The sequence below is a fragment of the Argiope bruennichi genome, chromosome 7 (assembly GCF_947563725.1).
Source record: "Argiope bruennichi chromosome 7, qqArgBrue1.1, whole genome shotgun sequence".
Taxonomy (NCBI): Eukaryota; Metazoa; Arthropoda; class Arachnida; order Araneae; family Araneidae; genus Argiope; species Argiope bruennichi.
Genome location: NC_079157.1, coordinates 29,854,406 through 29,875,698, shown reverse-complemented (window position 1 = coordinate 29,875,698; position 21,293 = coordinate 29,854,406). Strand labels below are relative to the sequence as shown.

The 21,293-nt window shown below is 28.6% G+C and overlaps 1 protein-coding gene across 3 annotated transcripts in view; it reads right to left on the bottom strand.

Annotated features, from left to right (window-relative positions):
- LOC129975011 (gastrula zinc finger protein XlCGF7.1-like) overlaps window positions 1–21,293 on the bottom strand; it is a 58,528-nt gene that overhangs the window by 21,542 nt on the left and 15,693 nt on the right. For 2 of the 3 annotated variants that reach the window (XM_056087868.1, XM_056087869.1), the window contains one exon: window positions 18,955–20,263. The exons of the other annotated variant lie outside the window; for it this stretch is intronic. In XM_056087868.1, the coding sequence (XP_055943843.1) occupies window positions 19,137–20,045 (909 nt within the window). In that variant the 5' untranslated portion in view covers window positions 20,046–20,263 and the 3' untranslated portion in view covers window positions 18,955–19,136. Of the gene's footprint in view, window positions 1–18,954; window positions 20,264–21,293 lie in introns of those variants that run through there. 3 annotated transcript variants of the gene reach the window in all.

The window sequence follows — 21,293 nt, the reverse complement described above, 5'->3', positions numbered from 1 at the left end:
TATTGTATAATTATTTTTCATTTGAAAGAAAACGTCTCCAACAGTCAAAAATAATAGAAATATTTTTTATACAAAATTTGAATAAATAAATGTTTTTATGTTATTGCGATTCGAAATAACATTTGGCTGCAAGGACTCTCCGTGTAATATATATATAAATTTTTTACTATATAAAATTTTTTTTCTAATAAAAGAGAACGTGCGTGTGTGTATGCAGAGAAGAATAAATATTTTTGGAGGGTGGGAAAGTGTAATGTTTAGTAAAGCAATTTTTTTAATTTTTATTATTTAAAAACAGCGGAAAAGTTTGATGTTTTCCTGAAATAACTTCCGAAAATGTTTCCAGATTAAAAAAGATTTTAATTCATCTTTAAAATAAAAGTATATTTATACATATATCTTTTTAATTATAAAATCTTATGATATTCCTTCTTTATTTTAACAAATTTTTAAATATTGATTTTCAACGATATGGTAAATGAAAGACAAATCATTTTCATTGTTCAAAGAAAGCTGAACGATTTTCATTTGTTAAAAAAATATGAGATAAAATTATTCATATTTTTAATATAATAAAATTTATAGGCTGGCATGAATTGCGTCTTTCGGGGCGGATTGTTGGACTTGGTGCATACAAATTTAGCTATTTCTTGGATAGCAATATTAAGAAATAGTGTTTCAAAAATTAAATTAAGATTTTAATAAAAAATTAACAAAATTCCTGCATTTTCTTTAATAACTTCAAAACATTTTCAATTTAAAAAAATTAGTTTTTCAGTTTTCTCTTTTTTAATTCCATTCAATATTTTTCTTCTTTGATCTTAGTATTTTTCAAAATACTTTTAGTATTTTTCAAACATATTTTTCATTGGTTTAGTAAACTATACTTCTATATGAGAACATTGCAGTGATATTAAATACAAATTTATGTGCAAATTATTGTCATTTTAATTTTTTAAAAATAATATAAAACTAAACAATTAAAATCTACAACCTTGGCTTCCTATGTTTTGGATGAAGATCCAAATCTACTTTATTATTTTCATTTCTATTATTTATTTTAGGTTAACATAAAATTAAAAATTAGGTATTACTGAAGCATCGTCTTTCCCCCCCCCAATAAAATACAGTTGATTTTTTTTTATTTTAACAGGTTTTTTTTGGCTTTTTTTTTATAATTTATTAAATAATTATTAACAATTTATTAAATAATTTAACTTTGCTCTAAAAAAGTTAATAAAAGGACATTTATTTTTCTGAGAAATCTGTGACCCTATCGGTTGAAATTAGGGATTGCAATACCGATCCAAAATACCGGTATTCGGTATTTTTTAAATCTTAATACCGGGATACCGGTTTTAATACCGGTATTAGAAATTTTAGAAAAAGAAATAAAACACAGGTATTTCTTTGTTTTATTTGCCAGTTTTGTTAGAGAGTGTAAATACTACAAAAAATAAATTTTAACTTATAAATTATAACAGTATATAATCACAAAAGAGTAAAGGAACAAATTATTTATTTAAATCACAAAAAAGTGTAAATATCGCTATTCACTCTGTGGTACTATTACAAATTTTTGAAATATGATCTTAAAAAACATAATGCATCCATTGTACTGTCATTACGCCTGAAAAGTAATTTTGTGTAAAAATTACCAGCTGTCGAAAACGCTCTTTCGGCATCTACGCTATTTATTGGTACTGTTAACAATGCGCGATATACTTTTTACAAGTATTTACATCTAAATCTCTCATCTTCAAATAAATCGATTTCTCGTCGGATGCTTTTGGATACAGCTGATTTCTATATTGTATTTTGGTTCGTTTATTTTTTTTATTTATCGCTAATTCTAATTTTTGTTCAAGAGACAATTCCTTTTCACTATCGACAGTAATGACATCGATAACTGAACCGAATTCATCTGAATGTGGATAGGTGTGCGGGTAAAAAATTTTAAGAAAATTTATTCTAAACTTATAGTGATGTTAAACAGATCGATAAACAGATAGTGATGTTATGGGGTTCTTTCAGTGACTGCAACATGAAATTTATTGTTTCATTAGCTGTTAATAAATTAGAATCTCTCCGACACAATGCCTCAATAGTCAGTTTTATTGGAAGTAGAGCTGATATAGTTATGGATATTAAGTCGAATTCACTATCTGAAAAATTAATTTACAGGTTTAAGTCGATTATTGCTTTTTGGATTGGACTTCTCAGTTTCAAAAATCGTTCCATCATTAGGAGTAAACTATTCCAACGTGTTTTAGAATCTAATATTAACATATATTCTGTTTTGTTTTCAGTTAGTATATATTTTAGTAAATGAAAAAAAAATATATACATTATAGGAAGCAATTCTTGATAGGTTAATATTCCATCTTCATTGGCAATATCTTCTTCAACAATTACATTATCATTTTCTTCTTGTCAATATCACTCTCACTCAAAGTTGGAATCCGAAGTTTCTATATCCACAGTATTTGGATTCTTCTGTTCTTTATTTTTTTGGTATAATATATCTATAACTCCTTATTGAATTCCATGTGCACAGCACAACTGCTGATTTGCACCAATCAACTTTCCAACTTTTTTCATAATTGTTGCCCCATCAGTCGTTATGGATACAATATTTTCTTACAGGGATAATCCATGTTTCGCTAATTTAGATTTAAGCAATTAATTAAGCCATTAATTAGCTAATTAATTTCTTCCGTTAGGGAGACATAAAAATAAAAACATATACTATTTTGCTATGTTCGTGATCCCTGAGCATATAGTGGAGGCAATTTTAAAATTTTTTAGTAAATACCGAAAAACCGGTATTTAAACTTGAGAATACCGGTATTACAAAACTGTATAAATGGCTCAAAATACCGATATTCGGTATCCCGGTATTGCAATCCCTAGTTGAAATGTTTGTGCAAATGTGAATAAAATGCTAAGTTATATTTTTGTAAAATCTCACTTCTATAGAGATAAATGTCTATTTAAACTGTAGAATAAATTTCATACCCTCCAACACTGCTTATCAAGTCATCACTAGCAATTCTTACCGATATATTACATATAACGTAATATCAACAAATTACTGAAGAATAGATATTTCCAAAGAATTCTAAATAGTTAAAACAAATTTTTTCAAACATTATTCATAAATTATTTAACGGAATTGGCTATATATATAAGATAATTTTTTTAACAAAATCACACAACACAATTGTATTGATAAAATAAATAAACACTATTTCTTAGTCAATAAGAATTTTGTTTCATTAAAAGAGCAAGTAATTTTGCTATCTTAATTCATCATTAATCAATTTAACATCTTGCAAAATTCCATATTCTTTTTTTGTTAAGGAGTGACTCCAATGTTTTTGTATTTATGCTGGAACAAAATTTTTTTTCTTCTTCCCCTAACCTTGCTAAAATACTTCCACTATTTGCATTGCTGTGAGCGAGAAGTCTAGAAAGGGGCGTTTTTCAGACCATATATATATATATACTAGCCGTCTTTGGCGACCAGCCGGTTCGCCAATCTTAATGTTCGTTTAAATTTTAATAATTAAATAGGTTGAACCGGAGTTTAACCCCCTTCTTCGCCAAGTTGCGATAACGCTCCAAAGCTGGCAATCTTTATTATGCACTATAATTGAACATCTGCTCCTTTGCTTTTGAACATTTCGCAAGGTCGTTGTTGGCGATTTTTAAAAATTGCTCCAAGCAGGAGGTTCAACTCCAGTCGTACCATTAAATATTTTACGCAATTCCAACTTTAATAGATTCTTCGGCAAAATATTTTAAAACTTCACATTTTGATAGTTATATAATTCACTCATAATATTATAAGGGCCTTCAGTCATAGCCTGATATGTATCTCTCTAATTTTCTGTTACCCCTCGTAGAAATTATGCTTTAAATTAAAGTGTAAATGATTAATCTGCAATTAATATAATAATATTTTTTACTGAAACAAAGCATTTTTTTAATACTATGATTACTGACAATAGAGTCACTGAGCGTTTAGACTTTATGGGCACTAAAGAATATCTTTCTTAATTTATGTAATATCTCAAGAATTTGTCAACAAAAATTTCTCAGATTCATCATGAACAGATCGATTCATTAACAATGTTTCATTTTAAATGCATCAAACACTAAAAAAATAAAATGAATCGTTTAAAATAATCGGTCGAAAAAAGATTTAAAAAAATACTTAAAAAACGATGTACTTAAAACTATAAACATATACAAAAAAGTATATAACTAACATAAATACAATTTAATTACAAAAGCATCCAATTAACCTAAAAATAATTTAAATCATTGAAAATAGGTTAAAAAAACTACTTAAAAAACGATGTACTTAAAACTATAAGTATATACAAAAAATATATAACTAACATAAATACAATTTACTTAAAAAAGCATGCAACTAACCTAAAAATAATTTAAATCATTCGTTGGTTGCCATGTCAACAGTCAGAAAACAATGCGCATGCGTGAATTTTCTTCGCCAGTTACGTTAACGCAAGTGCATGAATTTTTCTACGCCAGTTGGGGTAACGCTATGCAGATTATACATTTTTAATTTCCTTTATTCTGTGTTATTTTAATTCAAAAGTACTTCAGAATGAATGTGAAACATGGATTCATTAACAATGTTTAATTTTAAATGCATAAAACATTAAGAAAATAAACAGAATCGTTTGAAATAATCCGCCGAAAAATGTTAACCCTAGCCTCAATTCTGTTGGGAGAAAAAAATAACTGAAAGTTGGCGGTGGGGAAAATGGAAGATTTTTTTGGCGAAAAAGTTGGCGGTGGGGAAAATGGAAGATTTTTTTGGCGGGAAAGTTAGTTTTTAATTAATAATTAAAATTTCAAAAAAAAGGGACCCCAGGTGCACATTCCCGACCTCTAAGGTATACATGTACCAAATTTGATAGCTGTATGTCAAATGACATGACCTGTAGAGCGCCAACACACACACACACACACACATTGAGCTTTATTATAAGTATATTATATATATATATATATATATACCTATCTTTTTTTTTTCTAGTTTTTAATAATTCCCGTAGTTTTCACTTAATTTCCATAGCAACTACAAAAATTCCTTAGCTATTGGAGTGTACGTACTTGTAACTTAATGCATTTTTAAAAACGGGTGCATGAATTTACACAATTTAACATAGTTGTTTTAGTGGGTACCAAGTCCTTTAAATTAAATCAATAAAAAATTATTACCAGATTTGGGATTAAGAATTCACACCATCGAAGGTAATGTTTAATTAATTTTTATATTTCAGAAAAAAAAATTGTATAAGGTCTGAAGAAAAAAATAAAATAAGCATAATCCAAAAAAAAAAAAAAATGATTTGAAATGTAAGTATAAAATTTTAAATATTTAACATTTGCATTTGGGAATAACAAAAAGTATATATTTTATTTATTATATTTATGTGTTCTAACTATAAATTAATAATTCTTTTTCGATTGCCAACCACTAATAAAGACAAAAATTTATTTTACAAAAATGCCAAAGAAATTATTGGCATGTAAAAGAGAATAAGGTTATATTTTAAATATTATTTATAATTTATAATAATTGATTATGATGATAATATTAATTATTTATGATGATGAATTATAATAATTTATGATGATGACGAAAAAAGGAAAGTACAAAATAAAAAAATAAACACCCTGATATAAAATGTAAACATAAATTTTAAATGTTTCACATTTTAATATGAAAACAGCAAAAAATTATATTTTATTTAGCTGTTCTAACTATAGGTTAATAAATGTTTTTTTTTATTATTATTATTTACAGGTTGCCCACTGCCTGCAAAGTCAAAAATTGTAATCTATAAAAATTTCAAGAATATTAATGACAAGTAAAAGAGGGTAAAATCATATTTTAAATATTATTAATAATTTCAATTTATGACATTTAATAATTTTACAAAAAACTAATTTATATTTTTCATTGTCAAAGACTTTTTGTAATTATTATACTGTTACGAATCTGTGATGCGCCTTCCCAGCATTGTTGGTTCCATAGGAGGTCCCACAGCTTGGCGACAAACTTGGCGACTTTCGCGTCAAAATAGATTATACCCGAAATATCGAGAATTTTCCCGATCCGTCCAGTAGGAATGGAGTTACGCCTTGAACGTTCCTGATTGGTTGAAAGGCTTCTAGCCCCGCTTCCTGAGACCTATAAAAGGAGCTGCAGCTGCCGGGGAGTGGTGGTGAATTGGGTCGTCGTGGACCAGTGGAGTCGCCGTAGTCGGAACCGACGCAAAAGAACTGGCCTTCCAGAGATAAGCGGAGCAGCGACGGAGTGAAGCTAGTGCTGAACTGTCTGCAGTAGAATCTGTTGTATGCTGCACGTCTCGGCTGAAGATAATCGTCTTCTGTGCAGTATATAGTTGTCGTCTTTGTGCTGTCCTGTGTGTCTTCGTGTAAAAAAACGTCGTTGTTTTATTTTCTACTGGTGATTGAGCGTTCTTCACACCATATAACTTCCACTATTCAAAGGAACCCCGAAAATTTCGTAACAATACCATAAAATCAATTAATCATTACAGAGTAATGCTAATCTAAAGATGACTTGACCAATATATTTGCAACAAAATATTATATGAAACAAATTATAAAGACTCTAATTAGTAAAATTGAGTTATAATATATAGATATAATCTTATTTCTTCTCCTTTTGATTGTCTATAAATGAAGCTTTAATTCTAAGATTATGTCATGTAGAATTTCTTTCTCTATCTAATGAGCACAAAAATGCATGAAATTTCCATACGGAGCAAATTACATATATTATAAGTAATTTCAATAATATAAATAGTTAATTTCAACAATAAGTAATTGAATTATACATCAAACGCATTTGAACAATTAATTTTGGTTATAAATAGTTGCTATATATTTCAGATATTTTTAATCCTTATCCTTATTTTTACCCTTTTGGGTGTAAACATTGGCCTCATTACTATTTAAACTGTAAATAGGAGTATAAAAAAATAAATAAATAGGTGCCACATATATTCATAAAATATCATAAAACTTTCTTTGCAAATATGTGTTGAGCTTTGAAGATTGTCATTAGCTCATATTACTATTTAAATTGTAATCTATAATATAAAGTTTTATCATCTGAAATTCAATAAGCTATCCTTTAATCAAGTCAATGTTACTCATTCTATATTTTATATAAAAACTTGTTAATTCAATATTGTTGTTGTTTCTGATGGCACTTATAATAGACAAGCCCGCTGACCAAGTTAGTGAATTAAGCCGACATTTTTTTGCGTTTCTTGTTTTTCAGTAGCGCTATCTAGGGCCAAGAGTACGACTTAGCTACTCACGTGGCAAAAATCCTTTTTACAAGGCGGACTTCATTCATTCAACCACAGAGAAAACCAGAAAACGATCACCTCCGATCCAGTACCCCTATGGTATTACTCTCGACATGGAGGACTTTGTGACCACGACAGATTTATACGTGCGCCAGCTAACACGACACACGGAGAGTCTTTGGATGGCGGGTTCGAACTTGCAAACCAAGTGATGCGAAACTGCCAGGCTATCCCGGCCTTATTTAATATTATTATTCTTTCGGCATATTGAGAATGTTATCGTAAATAAAAGATATGGATTCCTGCAAGATGTTACGAATGAGTAACAAAAATATTTCTCGAATAGTATTCAAGTCAACCCCCCCCCCTTTTTTTTTCTTAAAATGTATACTTGTTATTTCACATTTCATTATTGATATTAATTTATTTAAAATTTTATGTAATAAATTTATGTATTTTAAATGATTATGTTATTTAACTTTACATTTCATTTAATTCAAACATATATAATTGACAAGTCATTATTTTTATGTATTCATAAAAATGTTAAATTAAAAATTTAAGTTCCAACACATAAGAATACACGCAATGAGGAAATTAAATATAAATACTAGATATATATATTAATTAACTTTTAAAATTTAAATATAAATTCAGCCAAATCGTTTCACAACCTCCTTTCCATACTTAAAGATATTATTAGATTAAAAAAATAATTGAATGTCTAAGGAGTTGACAATAAAACTGTCAAAATTCTGGGCCTATAACCAACTGTTATCCTTCTAGGCTCATAATCAACTCTGTTTCACTTTAGGGTAAACTAACCCAAACTTCAGTAAAGCAAGCAGTGAAATTTTTGTGTCAAGAAGGCATAAAGATGAAAGCAGTTTCTTAAAAAATGACTTTTATTAAAAATCAAGAATAAAGTCAATGTGCTCGTAACTGGAGCAAACAAAATAATAAGTTGAATAATAAAAACTTAAATCAACATTACCAGACCTCAGATTCGAACCGTCTAAAATAACTAATCGGCATAGTTAAAATGTTGAAGCAACATACAGTTGCATAGCCAAACCGTCGACGCTCTTTATGTTAGAGCTAACAGCACATTTCCAATATTCCATCTCCTTCTCTTCTCCCAAAACTACGACACGAGCCGAAATTAAAATAGTCGCTCGATTTGCATTGCGATTGCTGCCAACCACAAAACTCGCAAAAAGGTCGGGTTCGAATCATCGGTTTGTTTACTTTCATTGAGATCATGGAACGGGATTGGAAAAGCAACACAAGGACCGTAACATTCGGATCCGAAAATAACTTTCGCATGGTTTTTCTTTAAATGTCTAACAAAAATAATATACTTTTCTTCAAAAGTAGGATTAATCGAAAGAAGGATTCCTAAACTTTAAGCAAATCCTTTTGTAGCATTTACAATTTATTTAGTTAATTTTCTTACAACAATAAATTTGTAAAAATATTTTATATAAAATATGTGTTATGTAACCACAAATGTTAAATGTCTAACAAAAATAATATACTTTTCTTCAAAAGTAGGATTAACGAAAGAAGGATTCCTAAACTTTAAGCAAATCCTTTTGTAGCATTTACAATTTATTTAGTTAATTTTCTTACAACAATAAATTTGTAAAAATATTTTATATAAAATATGTGTTATGTAACCACAAATGTTAAATGTCTAACAAAAATAATATACTTTTCTTCAAAAGTAGGATTAACGAAAGAAGGATTCCTAAACTTTAAGCAAATCCTTTTGTAGCATTTACAATTTATTTAGTTAATTTTCTTACAACAATAAATTTGTAAAAATATTTTATATAAAATATGTGTTATGTAACCACAAATGTTAAATGTCTAACAAAAATAATATACTTTTCTTCAAAAGTAGGATTAACGAAAGAAGGATTCCTAAACTTTAAGCAAATCCTTTTGTAGCATTTACAATTTATTTAGTTAATTTTCTTACAACAATAAATTTGTAAAAATATTTTATATAAAAAATGTGTTATGTAACCATAAATGTTAAAATTTTTGTTAAGGAAAACAAATTTTTCATAAGTATTTTTCATCCATAGGTATTTAAAAATAAATGTTAATTCTAAAAATAATTACTTTGATTATAAAATTTATCTTTCTATTTTAATTTCGTACCTAAATTAATTATTTTTAAGAATTTTCAAAAGTAGTCGAAACTGTTACTCTACATTCAAAATCTAAAAACATTCGAAAAGAAATTTCATAATCAACAGAAAGCCAGTAAAATTTGCAACAGAATAACGTGGACATGATTCGGTGACATTTAATCAGACATCCTTTAAAAAATTATCGCATTTCATGATTACACAATAATTTATTTGATAGTGAAGACTGTGGTCCGGGTGAAATGATTTGAAGACGCATGTTGTCTTTTATGTGGTTTATTGGTAAAATTAACGACAAAAGGCACATGATTACGCTATAGTGTAGAAAACCTAGAGAACTACACATAAAATTTCTTGGGAGAGAGAACCGAGATCACACTTCTCCAAGTACAGGAATCAAGTTTCCTTCTGGTCGAAAAGAAAAAAAAAAAAAACATCAATAGGGAGACCTTGCGATATTTACATGATTGGCAGCTAGCCCCGCCCAGGAAGACTACGTGGTTAACTGAATTCTTAACATCCATAGTGAAACTTTAATTTTAATTTTTTTTCTTAATGTGACTAAATCTCTAACATTAACCCTATCACTTTTTTTCAAAATTTATGGATTACAATTCACAGCCTATAATAAAGAATACTGAAAATAATGCATGTTTTTTATTATTGAAATACGTCAAAAATAAATCTTTAAAGATAACTAACAAAATAATATATTAATATTATAATAATAATAACATTTCAATAAAAGTAATCAAGTAATAAATAGGACGATAAAAGGAGTGTATCAAATTTATTTATAGCATTAAATAAAGTCACTATTAGTGGCAGATATATAGTGAATAATTCTTTTGTTTGGTGCTGCCCAAAATTTATTTTTTATTATTAAAGTTATAATGTTAAAAAAACCAATTTGGCAATTTCCAAGAGTAGTTAAAACTTACTTTCACTGTTACTATTTATATTTCATCTAGATTGTGAATCTAATTTCTATATTAACCCATCGAGCGCCGGCGTAACTCTTCAACCGGCTGGAACGTAGAAAGTCGCTCCAACGTTTCGTTCGAATCCCGGCTGGAACGTAGGAAGTCGCTCCAACATGTCGTTCGAACCCCGGTTGGAACGTAGGAAGTTGCTTTCCGCAAACTGCTTTTAACTCTGCTACGACGTAGAAAGTCGTCTATGCTTTCCCCCTTAAAGGCAATAAACGAGGTGAGTCATCTGCTTGTTAAGGTCATTTTGTGGTTTTCGCTGACAGTTAGAATTTGGGTGGTCCCTGCAATTAGGGGAATGAACTCACGAGAAGTGGAAATAACGTTCTTCGCAAGAATTCACGATTGCAGGATCGATTGGTGATATGAGCTGTATACTTCATTATTGATTTGAATATTTCATTATTTCACAGCAAATTTAATATACAGGTGAAAACTATCATACTTATTAAAGGTAGGGAATCCCTCATATTTACATGTCATAATCATGTTAACAGTTAATGACTGTGATTAGCTCGCAAAAACAGATTTGAATTTTCAGTACTTGGTTGATGAAATATTAAAAAAGTACGTTTGAACTTTTAATAATATATTTTTTAAAACGCAGTAAAATATTAAAAAAATCCTTATATAATTTTTTAAAATTTATTTTCATTCCCCTTATTAATCGAGACAAATATTTATTTATAAATGTAATTTTAATTATTGCTTAGGCTTTGTATATAGATTTTGGCGAAGTATTTAATACGTAATGAAAGGCACATTTGAAAACTTTTGGATCTAATTATATATTTATTTTTTATAGTTTAGAGTGAACTATAGTAAAAGTGTTTTTAATTATTTTTTATAAGCGTTTTTATTTAAAGTATCTTAATAAATGTAGTTACTATTATTCGTTTTACTGCTTAATATTATTTTTTATTTCAATATTTTAATACAAGCGCTGTTTGCTGCTTTTTGCAAATCATATTTGTCTTTTTTTCGGGAGGGGGGCTCGGGAAGGAAAAAAACGTTTCTTTTATAAATATTTTAAAAAAACACTTAGAAATTATATTTTGAAATTATATAATTATATTATAAATATATATTTAAAATCTCTGTAAAAAAACAAACCACATTGAAATGGGAAGAAGTTTTGTGTCTTTATTAATATATATATAAGAAAAAAAAAAAAAAAGAGAAAAATAGAGAGAAGCGTGTATTTTTACATCATAAAATAAATTGGCAAAGAATGGGGCGGAGAATCATGTTGGTGTGGTAAAGCAGCAAGTTATTGGTGGTCTAGTCACAGATGACTCATTGGGGTCACATGATGTTAAAATCTTCTTATCATCTGTAACTATTTTTTATCAAAGCAAAAAGTAATATTCACACATAGCTTTTAAAAAATTCAAAAGCTAATATTTTGGTAAATTATTAATTTTTAAAGCATGACAAAAATTTTAATTAAAATTTTCCCGGGGTAATTCAAAGAAAAGAAAATTAATTAATTTGAAATTTGTATATCAATTTATCGAATTTATGTATATTTTACATCAATATATTTCATTATGAAAGGAAAGAAATTATGGAAGTGAAATTAAATTGTCTTTATTGTTGCTTCGATTGTTGATATCAAGATATGATTCAACTTATTCTTTAATGTTGAGTATGTTTCAGTGGTATGCTTTTGTTAAAAATTTTGTTATACTTTAGAGAAAGTTCATGTGCAAAATCAAGCATTGGTGAAAAATTTTTAGCTCATTTTTAAAAATTGCTATTAGGATCGGCCTTAGGAGGTGCATTAGAAATAAATTTCCTAAAGGAAGCAATTTTTCTATTGGAAACTATCTTTACTAGTGCCTGAGCAATAGCCGAATTTCAACCAAAATATAAACCAATTTAGTAAGAAAATCCATTTGCATTATATTAGTGAACAGAGAAATCAATTTTTTTTTAATTCTACTTGTTAGTTATTAATTATTATTAAATATATTAAGAAGTACGTCTTTAAATGTTCTATGAAAAAAACTTTAATAAATATGAAATTCAAAAATGATAGAGCACACAATTTTTTTGAACCAAAATCTGAACTTGAATAAAGAGCAAAACTTTAAAACTTTTTTCATAGATTATTGCCATAATACCAACGTTAATTTTATAAAAAGAACAGTGCTTTCAAGAGTGATGAATAAATCTTTTGAATCCAAGACTCATAAATTTCAAGAATGGTAAAGATTAAAAGAAATACTCAGAACATCCTTCAAGAATTCTTTCGTGTCTTGCTGAATGCCTAGTAAGGGAAAATATCCTCCCTTTCAATGCAAAACTAGTACTTCTATTGTACAATTTGCCTGGCGCATGTTTTATATAACCCATTTTGAGACACAAATTTTTCTTCAATAGGCTATTCAATAGGCTAACGCTTCTCTTTGTAACGTAACTCGGGCAACTGTTAGTACTAAACCTACCGACATTTTACTGCTTGATTTGATCGTAAAACTTCTATTAACAATGCGGACAAGCCGAAAAACCACTTTCACTTTCAGATAGAGAAACACTTGCACTTTCTTAAGGAATACTAACAATTGAACAGAACCGAAATCATAGAAATAATAATAATAATAATAAATACTCTTGAGATAATCTGTGAGAAGTTTCTCTTAAAACATATTGCACAGTAAAACGATAAATGAACCATGGTGGTAATAAAACAGAATATTATGCATTTACACCACATCGGTCCAACTCTTCGACATTGTTCCAAGCAAATAGGAATGGTTCCATTATGTCTTCATTGAGAGTAGACAGTAGATAGTAAAAATGTAGCTGACTGTTATCAATTGACGGGTTGCATATTCTCTACAAAATGTCATCCAAGAAATCTGAAAAATCGAAGCAGCATTAAAAAAAAATCCTTTTAGATGAGGGGAAGGGGCTCTCTAAGTAAATCCTTTATCACTTTTTATTGCCTCAGCTTTCTTATTGGCCACATGTTCAAATTCTAATTTCTCATTGCTATTTTCATCATAACAACTTGACTTATATAGGCATTCACCAGGATTCTTATTCTTAGATTTTAAATCCAAAGGCTCTTAAGTTTTGCTGGCTATAGTTTTCTGTTTGAAAGGTCTAGCAACTCGAGGGAATTGCACTGCGCAGGGAACTTGAGTAGACCTTATTAATATTTATTTAATTAAATAAATGTTGATTGCTTTAATGAAAGATTTTATCATCCAGTTTCTTTAATATGTTATTCAAATTTGGAATTGAATTCCTGCAGTCAAAGTAATTAATATTATATTTATGAGAAAATTGATGAGCTGAAAGTGAATCTGACGATGATACTTTAAATGCGGCTCGCTGTTGGTGTTCTATTAACTTGCAAGCACTTTCACCTGCTCCTCCAAATTTTCAATTTACTTCGACTCCTGGTATCAGTTCAGCGGCAAAAAATTTCCTTGGGGACTCAGATGATCCGATGATGTTTTTCAGCATATTTTTTGATAATGCAGTGATGAGTTTCATTATGGAAGAAACAAATAGATACGCCGAAGACTTTTTCAACAAAACCGATTTGACACCATCATCGAGAGCATTAAATTGGAAAAATACGGATATAAAAGAGTTACATCTATTTTTTGGTTTACTTTTACTTCAAGGAATAATGCCAAAATCTGTGGAAGCAACGTACTGGAGCATAACACCCATTTTAAACACTCCTTTCTTTGGACAAATCATGAGTGAGAAAAGATTCAGTTTGCTAATGAAATTTCTTCATTTTAAGAATTCAGATGAATTCAATAAAAATACGCATCCAATTGCAAAGTTAAGAAAAATTTTTGATATCCATAACATGCTGGTTGAGAGATTTAAATCTGCTTATACACCCAATCAATCTGTAACAATAGACGAGTCTTTGCTTGCTTTCAAGGGTTTACTTGCATGGAAGCAATACATTCCAACTAAAAGAGCTTGATTCGGAATTAAATTTTTCCAACTCTGTGAATCAGAAAGCGGTTACATTTGGAATTCTATTATCTATACCAGTAAAGGAACCCTTTTCATGGAAGAATACGAACAATTTGGATTATCTACAAAATGTGTACTGACTTTAATCCATGAACTTAAAAATAAAGGATATCAGCTAACAACAGACAATTTTTATACTTCTCTGGAAGTGGCCGAAATTCTTCTTCAATATAAAACTGATTTAATAGGAACTGTTAGAGGAAACAGACAAGGGTTACCGGTGGAATTTAAGAACACAAAATTGCAAAAGCATGAATTGAGAGCATTTCAAAAGGGAAAAATTATGGTACTACAGTGGAAAAAAAAAGAAGGTTCTAACAATGCTAAGTACCATTCATAATGCTGCATTAGTTAGTGTTGAATCAAAAATATCCACTACAACCAAACAAAAGCCTAAGGTGGTAGTCGATTATAATAGATCTATGGGAGGAGTTGATAAGTCGGATCAGTGCTTAGCATACTATCCTTCACCCAGAAGCCGACAAAGGAAATATTACAAAAAAATATTTCGACATCTACTTGACCAGGCTGTGTGGAATGCTTTTCTGCTTTATAAAAAAAAATGATCTCGAATTTAGAATGCGATTGATAGAGAAATTATGTGAGGAAGGAAGAGGATTACCATCGTCTAAAGTCCCAAAGAGTATTGAAAATGTGGGGAGACTGACGGGCAGACATTTTCCGTCTTTAGTTGCTCCAACAGAAAACAAAAAATACTCTGCTAGGAGATGTGTCGTGTGTTGCTCAAAAAAAAAAAAAAAAAAAAAAAAATGCAAATGGCAAAAGAGTGAGAAGAGAAACACGTTTTGTATGTGTAATCTGCAAGGTGGGTTTATTTTGCTGCTCCATGTTTTGAGATATATCACACTCAATCTGTTTTTTAAATTTCCTTACATGTAATTGCAGTGGATGAAATATTGTAAAACTTGCTCATGATCACATTTATCTATCAAATATTGAATTATGCCTTTTTATAAATTTCATCTAAAAATTTTGCTATATTTTAAGTTCGTATTTTTTTTTCAGTATTTATAGCTTTTTGTTAATATTCTCACTTTTAAGAATTCTGTAATGATACGTGGAATTTGGCAGTTATTTTCTAATTTTGTCACTTTTCAAAGAAAGTATACAAACTATTTCTGACGAAAAACTTTTAATAATCGCTTAATTATTTTTTAAAAAATCTTTCTAGTAAAAAATAAACAGATTTTATGTAGTAGTGTTTGTGTTATATTTATTATTCTTAGAAATTTTATTATATTTAAAATTTCTTCTAGAAGCCAATTTAAAATATTTATATTTTACAGATTATCTGCAGCTATGTTGCAGATATATATAAAAAAAATGTGTCATCTGTTAGGTAGTAACTTTTATTTATAATTGCATTTATTTACTTTCATTTTTAAGTTTGCATGTAAATCAGTATTCATTATTAAGTTCTGAATCCACAGCCTTGTGATACGTTCAAACAGCTAGAAATCGTATCAGCCTTTAAATGCATTTGTTTAATTTCATTAAATAGCTAATACTGTTTTAATGCAAAGCAATAATTATAATCGCACAGATACAATTTATTCTTTCCATTTTTCAAAGCAATATCTATTAAATTCACTCATTATCGAATTTTGTTGAATATAAATAAATATTTCTATAATAGTTCCCCATTTATTAAATATATTTTCTTTCTTTCATATACTAAACTTTTTATAATAGTCCTTATTATTTATATGTTTTTTTTTTTTGTTTTTTTTTCATTAATACTTTTCGTAGCCCGTTACAAGACACAAAAGTTCTTCTCATTTCAATGTGATATGTTTTTTTACAGAGATTTTAAATATATATTTATAATATCAATATATATTTTAAAAATATAATTTCTAAGTGTTTTTTTTTAAAAAATATTTATAAAAGAAACGTTTTTCTCCTTCCCGAGCCCCCCTCCCTAAAAAAAGACAAATATGATTTGCAGAAAGCAGTAAAAAGCGCTTGTATTAAAATAGTGAAATAAAAAATAATATTAAGCAGTAAAAAGAATAATAGTAACTACATTTATTAAGATACTTTAAATAAAAACGTTTATAAAAAATAATTAAAAACACTTTTACTATAGTTCACTCTAAACTATAAAAAATAAATGTAAAATTAGATCCAAAAGTTTTCAAATGTGCCTTTCATTACGTATTAAATACTTCGCCTAAGCAATAATTAAAATTACATTTATAAATAAATATTTGTCTCAATTAATAAGTGGAATGAAAATAAATTTAAAAAAATTATATAAGGATTTTTTTTTATATTTTACTACGTTTTAAAAAATGTATTATTAAAAGTTCAAACGTACTTTTTTAATATTTCATCAACCAAGTACTGAAAATTCAAATCTGTCTATGCGAGCTAATCACAGTCATTAACTGTTATACACAATTATGACATGTAAATATGAGGGATTCCGTACCTTTAATAAGTATGATAGTTTTCACCTGTATATTAAATTTGCTGCGAAATAATGAAATATTCAAATCAATAATGAAGTATACAGCTCATATCACCAATCGATCCTGCAATCGTGAATTCTCGCGAAGAACGTTATTTCCACTTCTCGTGAGTTCATTCCCCTAATTGGAGGGACCACCCAAATTCTAACTGTCAGCGAAAACCACAAAATGACCTTAACAAGCAGATGACCCACCTCGTTTATTGCCCTTAAGGGGGAAAGCATTGACGACTTTCTACGTCGAAGCCAGGTTAAAAGCAGTTTGCGGAAAGCAACTTCCTACGTTCCAGCCGGGATTCGAACGACACGTTGGAGCGACTTTCTACGTTCCAGCCGGTTGAAAAGTTAAGAATGTAAACAAAACAATCGAAATATTTGCAGATTTAGTTCTATATTTGAAATATTAGACAACAAAACTGCATAAAAATGCATCTTATAGCATTAAAAATCTGAGTGTAATGTGAACAACACATCAATATCCACATTTGCTAATTGCTATAATAATTAATTGTTTAGTGGTCAAATTAATATTCTGACTGATACAGCAATCATCAAATTTCCTTTGTTTTGCACCAATTTTCGATAAGTAGAATTTGAGTGATCAAATCCTGACCAACTATTTTCTGGATGCATTTGTGATGAAATCAAGACGGAAAAAGTAAGTTAAGTAAGCGTTATTCAGAATGAAAGAGAATCAAACATTACTGGTTTTCTATATTTTTAAGTAAAATTCATTATTTTCACTCATTACGAGAAAATTATTAAGATAGCTCTTTGAAAGAAATAAATTAAATTAGCATTATTTCAATTTTATCTAAGGTAATCTATTGAACATTCTTGCTTTCAAGAGGAAAGAACCTCCTTTTTAATATATTACCAATTATAATATGATTTTTTTATTTATTTTTAAAAGTAAATATTGATTCATATAAATATTTGTTAGTTTTGTGTAATTCTACAGAATTTTGCAGTTAGGTTTCATTTCAAATTAATTCAATTATCCATCGCGAAAATAGTAGTTCGATATTTTTGTATCATACATAATTGGTAATAGATTTTTGCATAATATACATCACCCCTCATGATATAAAGATGTTGTATAAAACACCACCGATTGTTATATTATATATATATATACATATACATAACGGTTTTTTTTTTTCAATAAGAAGTCAATAAATAACATCCTAAGGGGGGTTTACACTAGGCCAATTATAAGACTGAAAGTAGGCAGCGCATGCGTAGAAAAGCTGAAAAATGCTATTCGGTCAATGGAAAGTAATTGTCCCGACGGGACAACAATCTGCCGCTCTATTGTATTTTTTTTTCTTTCTGTGCATGCGTTTAAAAAATCGGGTGTTTTTTGTTTTTGCCTGAAAAAAGTGATCAGTTAACATACATTAATTCCGAAATTTTTTGCTCTTTGTTCTTTCTGATGCGAGTTTCTTCTCATTTTATTTCAGTTTTTTTTCTATAGTTTTTCGTAATTTAACCTTTCATTTTATTTTACCATATTACATTTTGTAAATATTCCCCATTTTAATACGATACGCAATGGAAAAGAAAAATTGAGGGACGCCAAAACGGCAATTTATAGCCAAGGATGGAATGCCTGAATATATCTTATGAAATTATATAGGAAGAGAAGAAGAAAAAAAACCTTTGTTGTTTATCTCGTAATGTTACTTGATCATATAAGTCAATAAGTATTTCCGAAATACTTCGGGGAAAAATTTTCGGAAATAAATGTGTCTTTCAACTCACCGGTTCAGAAAATGCTTTATTGCTTACATTTTTATTTCATATGAACCCATAAACGCAATTTCATATTTTCTCGCAAGGAAAACGCTTTGTTGCACATCTTACAAATATGTGGATTTAATTTTGCATGCCTCAATAAATATCTCCTTTCAATGTTTCGACCAGAAAATACTTTATTACAAACACAACGAACATGTAGTTACTCTTTAGAATGAATCGTTAAAAGGGGCTGCAAATTTCCTTTTGCAATAAATGCACACAGAGGTTTCTGTTTCGTATGCGTAAGAAAATATTTCCTTTAAAATCATCCACTAGAAATTGTTTTATTGCTTACATTTCAAATGTGCAGTTTCTCTTTTGTATGCGTGCGTAAATGTAGAAAGAAATTTCCTCGTCGAGAAAAAGTTTTACTACATATCTCACAAATATACGGTTTGTCTTTCGTATGCGTCCTTAAATGTCTCTTTAAAGATCCTCTTCGAGAAAACGCTTTATTGCATATCTCACAAATATATGGTTTCTCATTCGTATGCGTCCGTAAATGACACTTTAAACTTCCTTTTTGAGAAAAAGCTTTACTGCAAATCTCACAAACATACGGTTTCTCTTTTGTATGTGTAAGTAGATGTCTCCTTAAAGTTTGTTTTAGAGAAAAAGCTTCACTGCAAATCTCACAAACATACGGTTTCTCTTTCGTATGCGTCCTTATATGCATCTTTAAATTTCTTGACTCAGAAAACGCTTTATTGCAAATGTCACAAATATATGGTTTCTCATTCGTATGCGTCCGTAAATGGTAATTTAAATTTCCTTTTTGAGAAAAAGCTTCACCGCAAATCTCACAAACATACGGTTTCTCTTTTGTATGCGTCCGCAAATGTATAATTAAATTTCCTTTTTGAGAAAAAGCTTTAATGCAAATCTCACAAACATACGGTTTCTCTTTTGTATGCGTCTGTAAATGGCTCTTTAAACTTTCTTTTAGAGAAAAAGCTTCACTGTAAATCTCACAAACATACGGTTTCTCTTTCGTATGCGTCTGTAAATAAGACTTTAAACTTCCTTTTTGAGAAAAAGCTTTATTGCAAATTTCACAAACATACGGTTTCTCTTTCGTATGCGTCCTTAAATTTCCTGGAAGAGAGAAACCTTTGTTGCACACATCACAAACAAATGGTTTCTCTTTAATATGTTTCAAGATTTGTGGCATCATATATTCCTGAGAAGAAAGGACTTTGCTACACATTTTGCAGAATTTTTTCGAAAGCTTGCATATATTTCAAATTTGAGTGCATAGATTAGAAAATATTTTATATTGTATAATCCATATATTGGCTTTTCTTTCACGGGCGCTAGAAAATGCCTTAATTAAGTGTGCTTCTTAAAAAATCTTTTGCAAAAAAAAATTAGATCTGAGATTAGATTTAGAAGCAATATTTTTGCTGTTTCGGTTGTTTCCATAACCTGAAAAAAGAAAATTTTATTAATATTAACACCCGAATTTAAATCTTCAAAAATAACAACATTTCAACACTACAAACATTAAATAAAAATATTTTAATAATGTATTGAAATTTATTAAAATATGTATTATGTGTATAACATACTATGCAATCTACTTTTTAACACTCAACGTATTATGCAATTAATGTTTTATAATGTGTGCTATACATATAACGCACAATACTTTCACGTCTTAATTATAAATGTTTGTATAAATATGAAAATAATAATAATAATAAAATAAATAAAATTCAATTGGATATCACCTCAAGAAGGCAATGCCTCATAATATAGTTTATTAAAAATTCACTTTAAAAACATTAAAATTAGATTATGCTTTTATTTGAATTAATGTAAATATTAAGCTATTGAATTTTAAACTAAAGAAAAGAAACTTGTTGAAAAATTACATTTTGTTAAGATAATCCTAAAAAATAGCAGATTTTAATGTAGTTAAACACACACACACACGCTTGCACGCGCGCATAGGGGGAGATAAATAAATAAAAAAAGAAACACTGAAAGAAATTTGGTAGCTGTAGAAGAAATAATGCACCCTTTAAGTTACTAACAATCAGTTTCATTAGAAAAAAAATAAACTCCAGTACTTATATCTAATTACAATAAAAGAGAACGCGCATGTGTGTCTGGCGTGCCACTAGATAAAATTGTTTGGTCAAGGGAAACAATATATCACACAAATATTGTTTGGCAGGTTAGAATGTGCACCCAAGTAATGTTTTTTAAAAATTTTAATTAATTAAAAATAAAACAAAATTTCGATATTTTTCCTGAAAACTCTCGACAATATTATTTTGTTAAATTGATTTATATAATATTTTTTAATAATAATATAAAAATTTTCTTCCACGATGCCAGTTTGTTTACTGTGCAATTGTTTTCCCCTGAATATTGACATTTTTTTTTTCGGTGGTTTAGTCAAAATAGCTTCTTTTTTTTAAGTCTAATATTTATTAATATATTTTGTTGC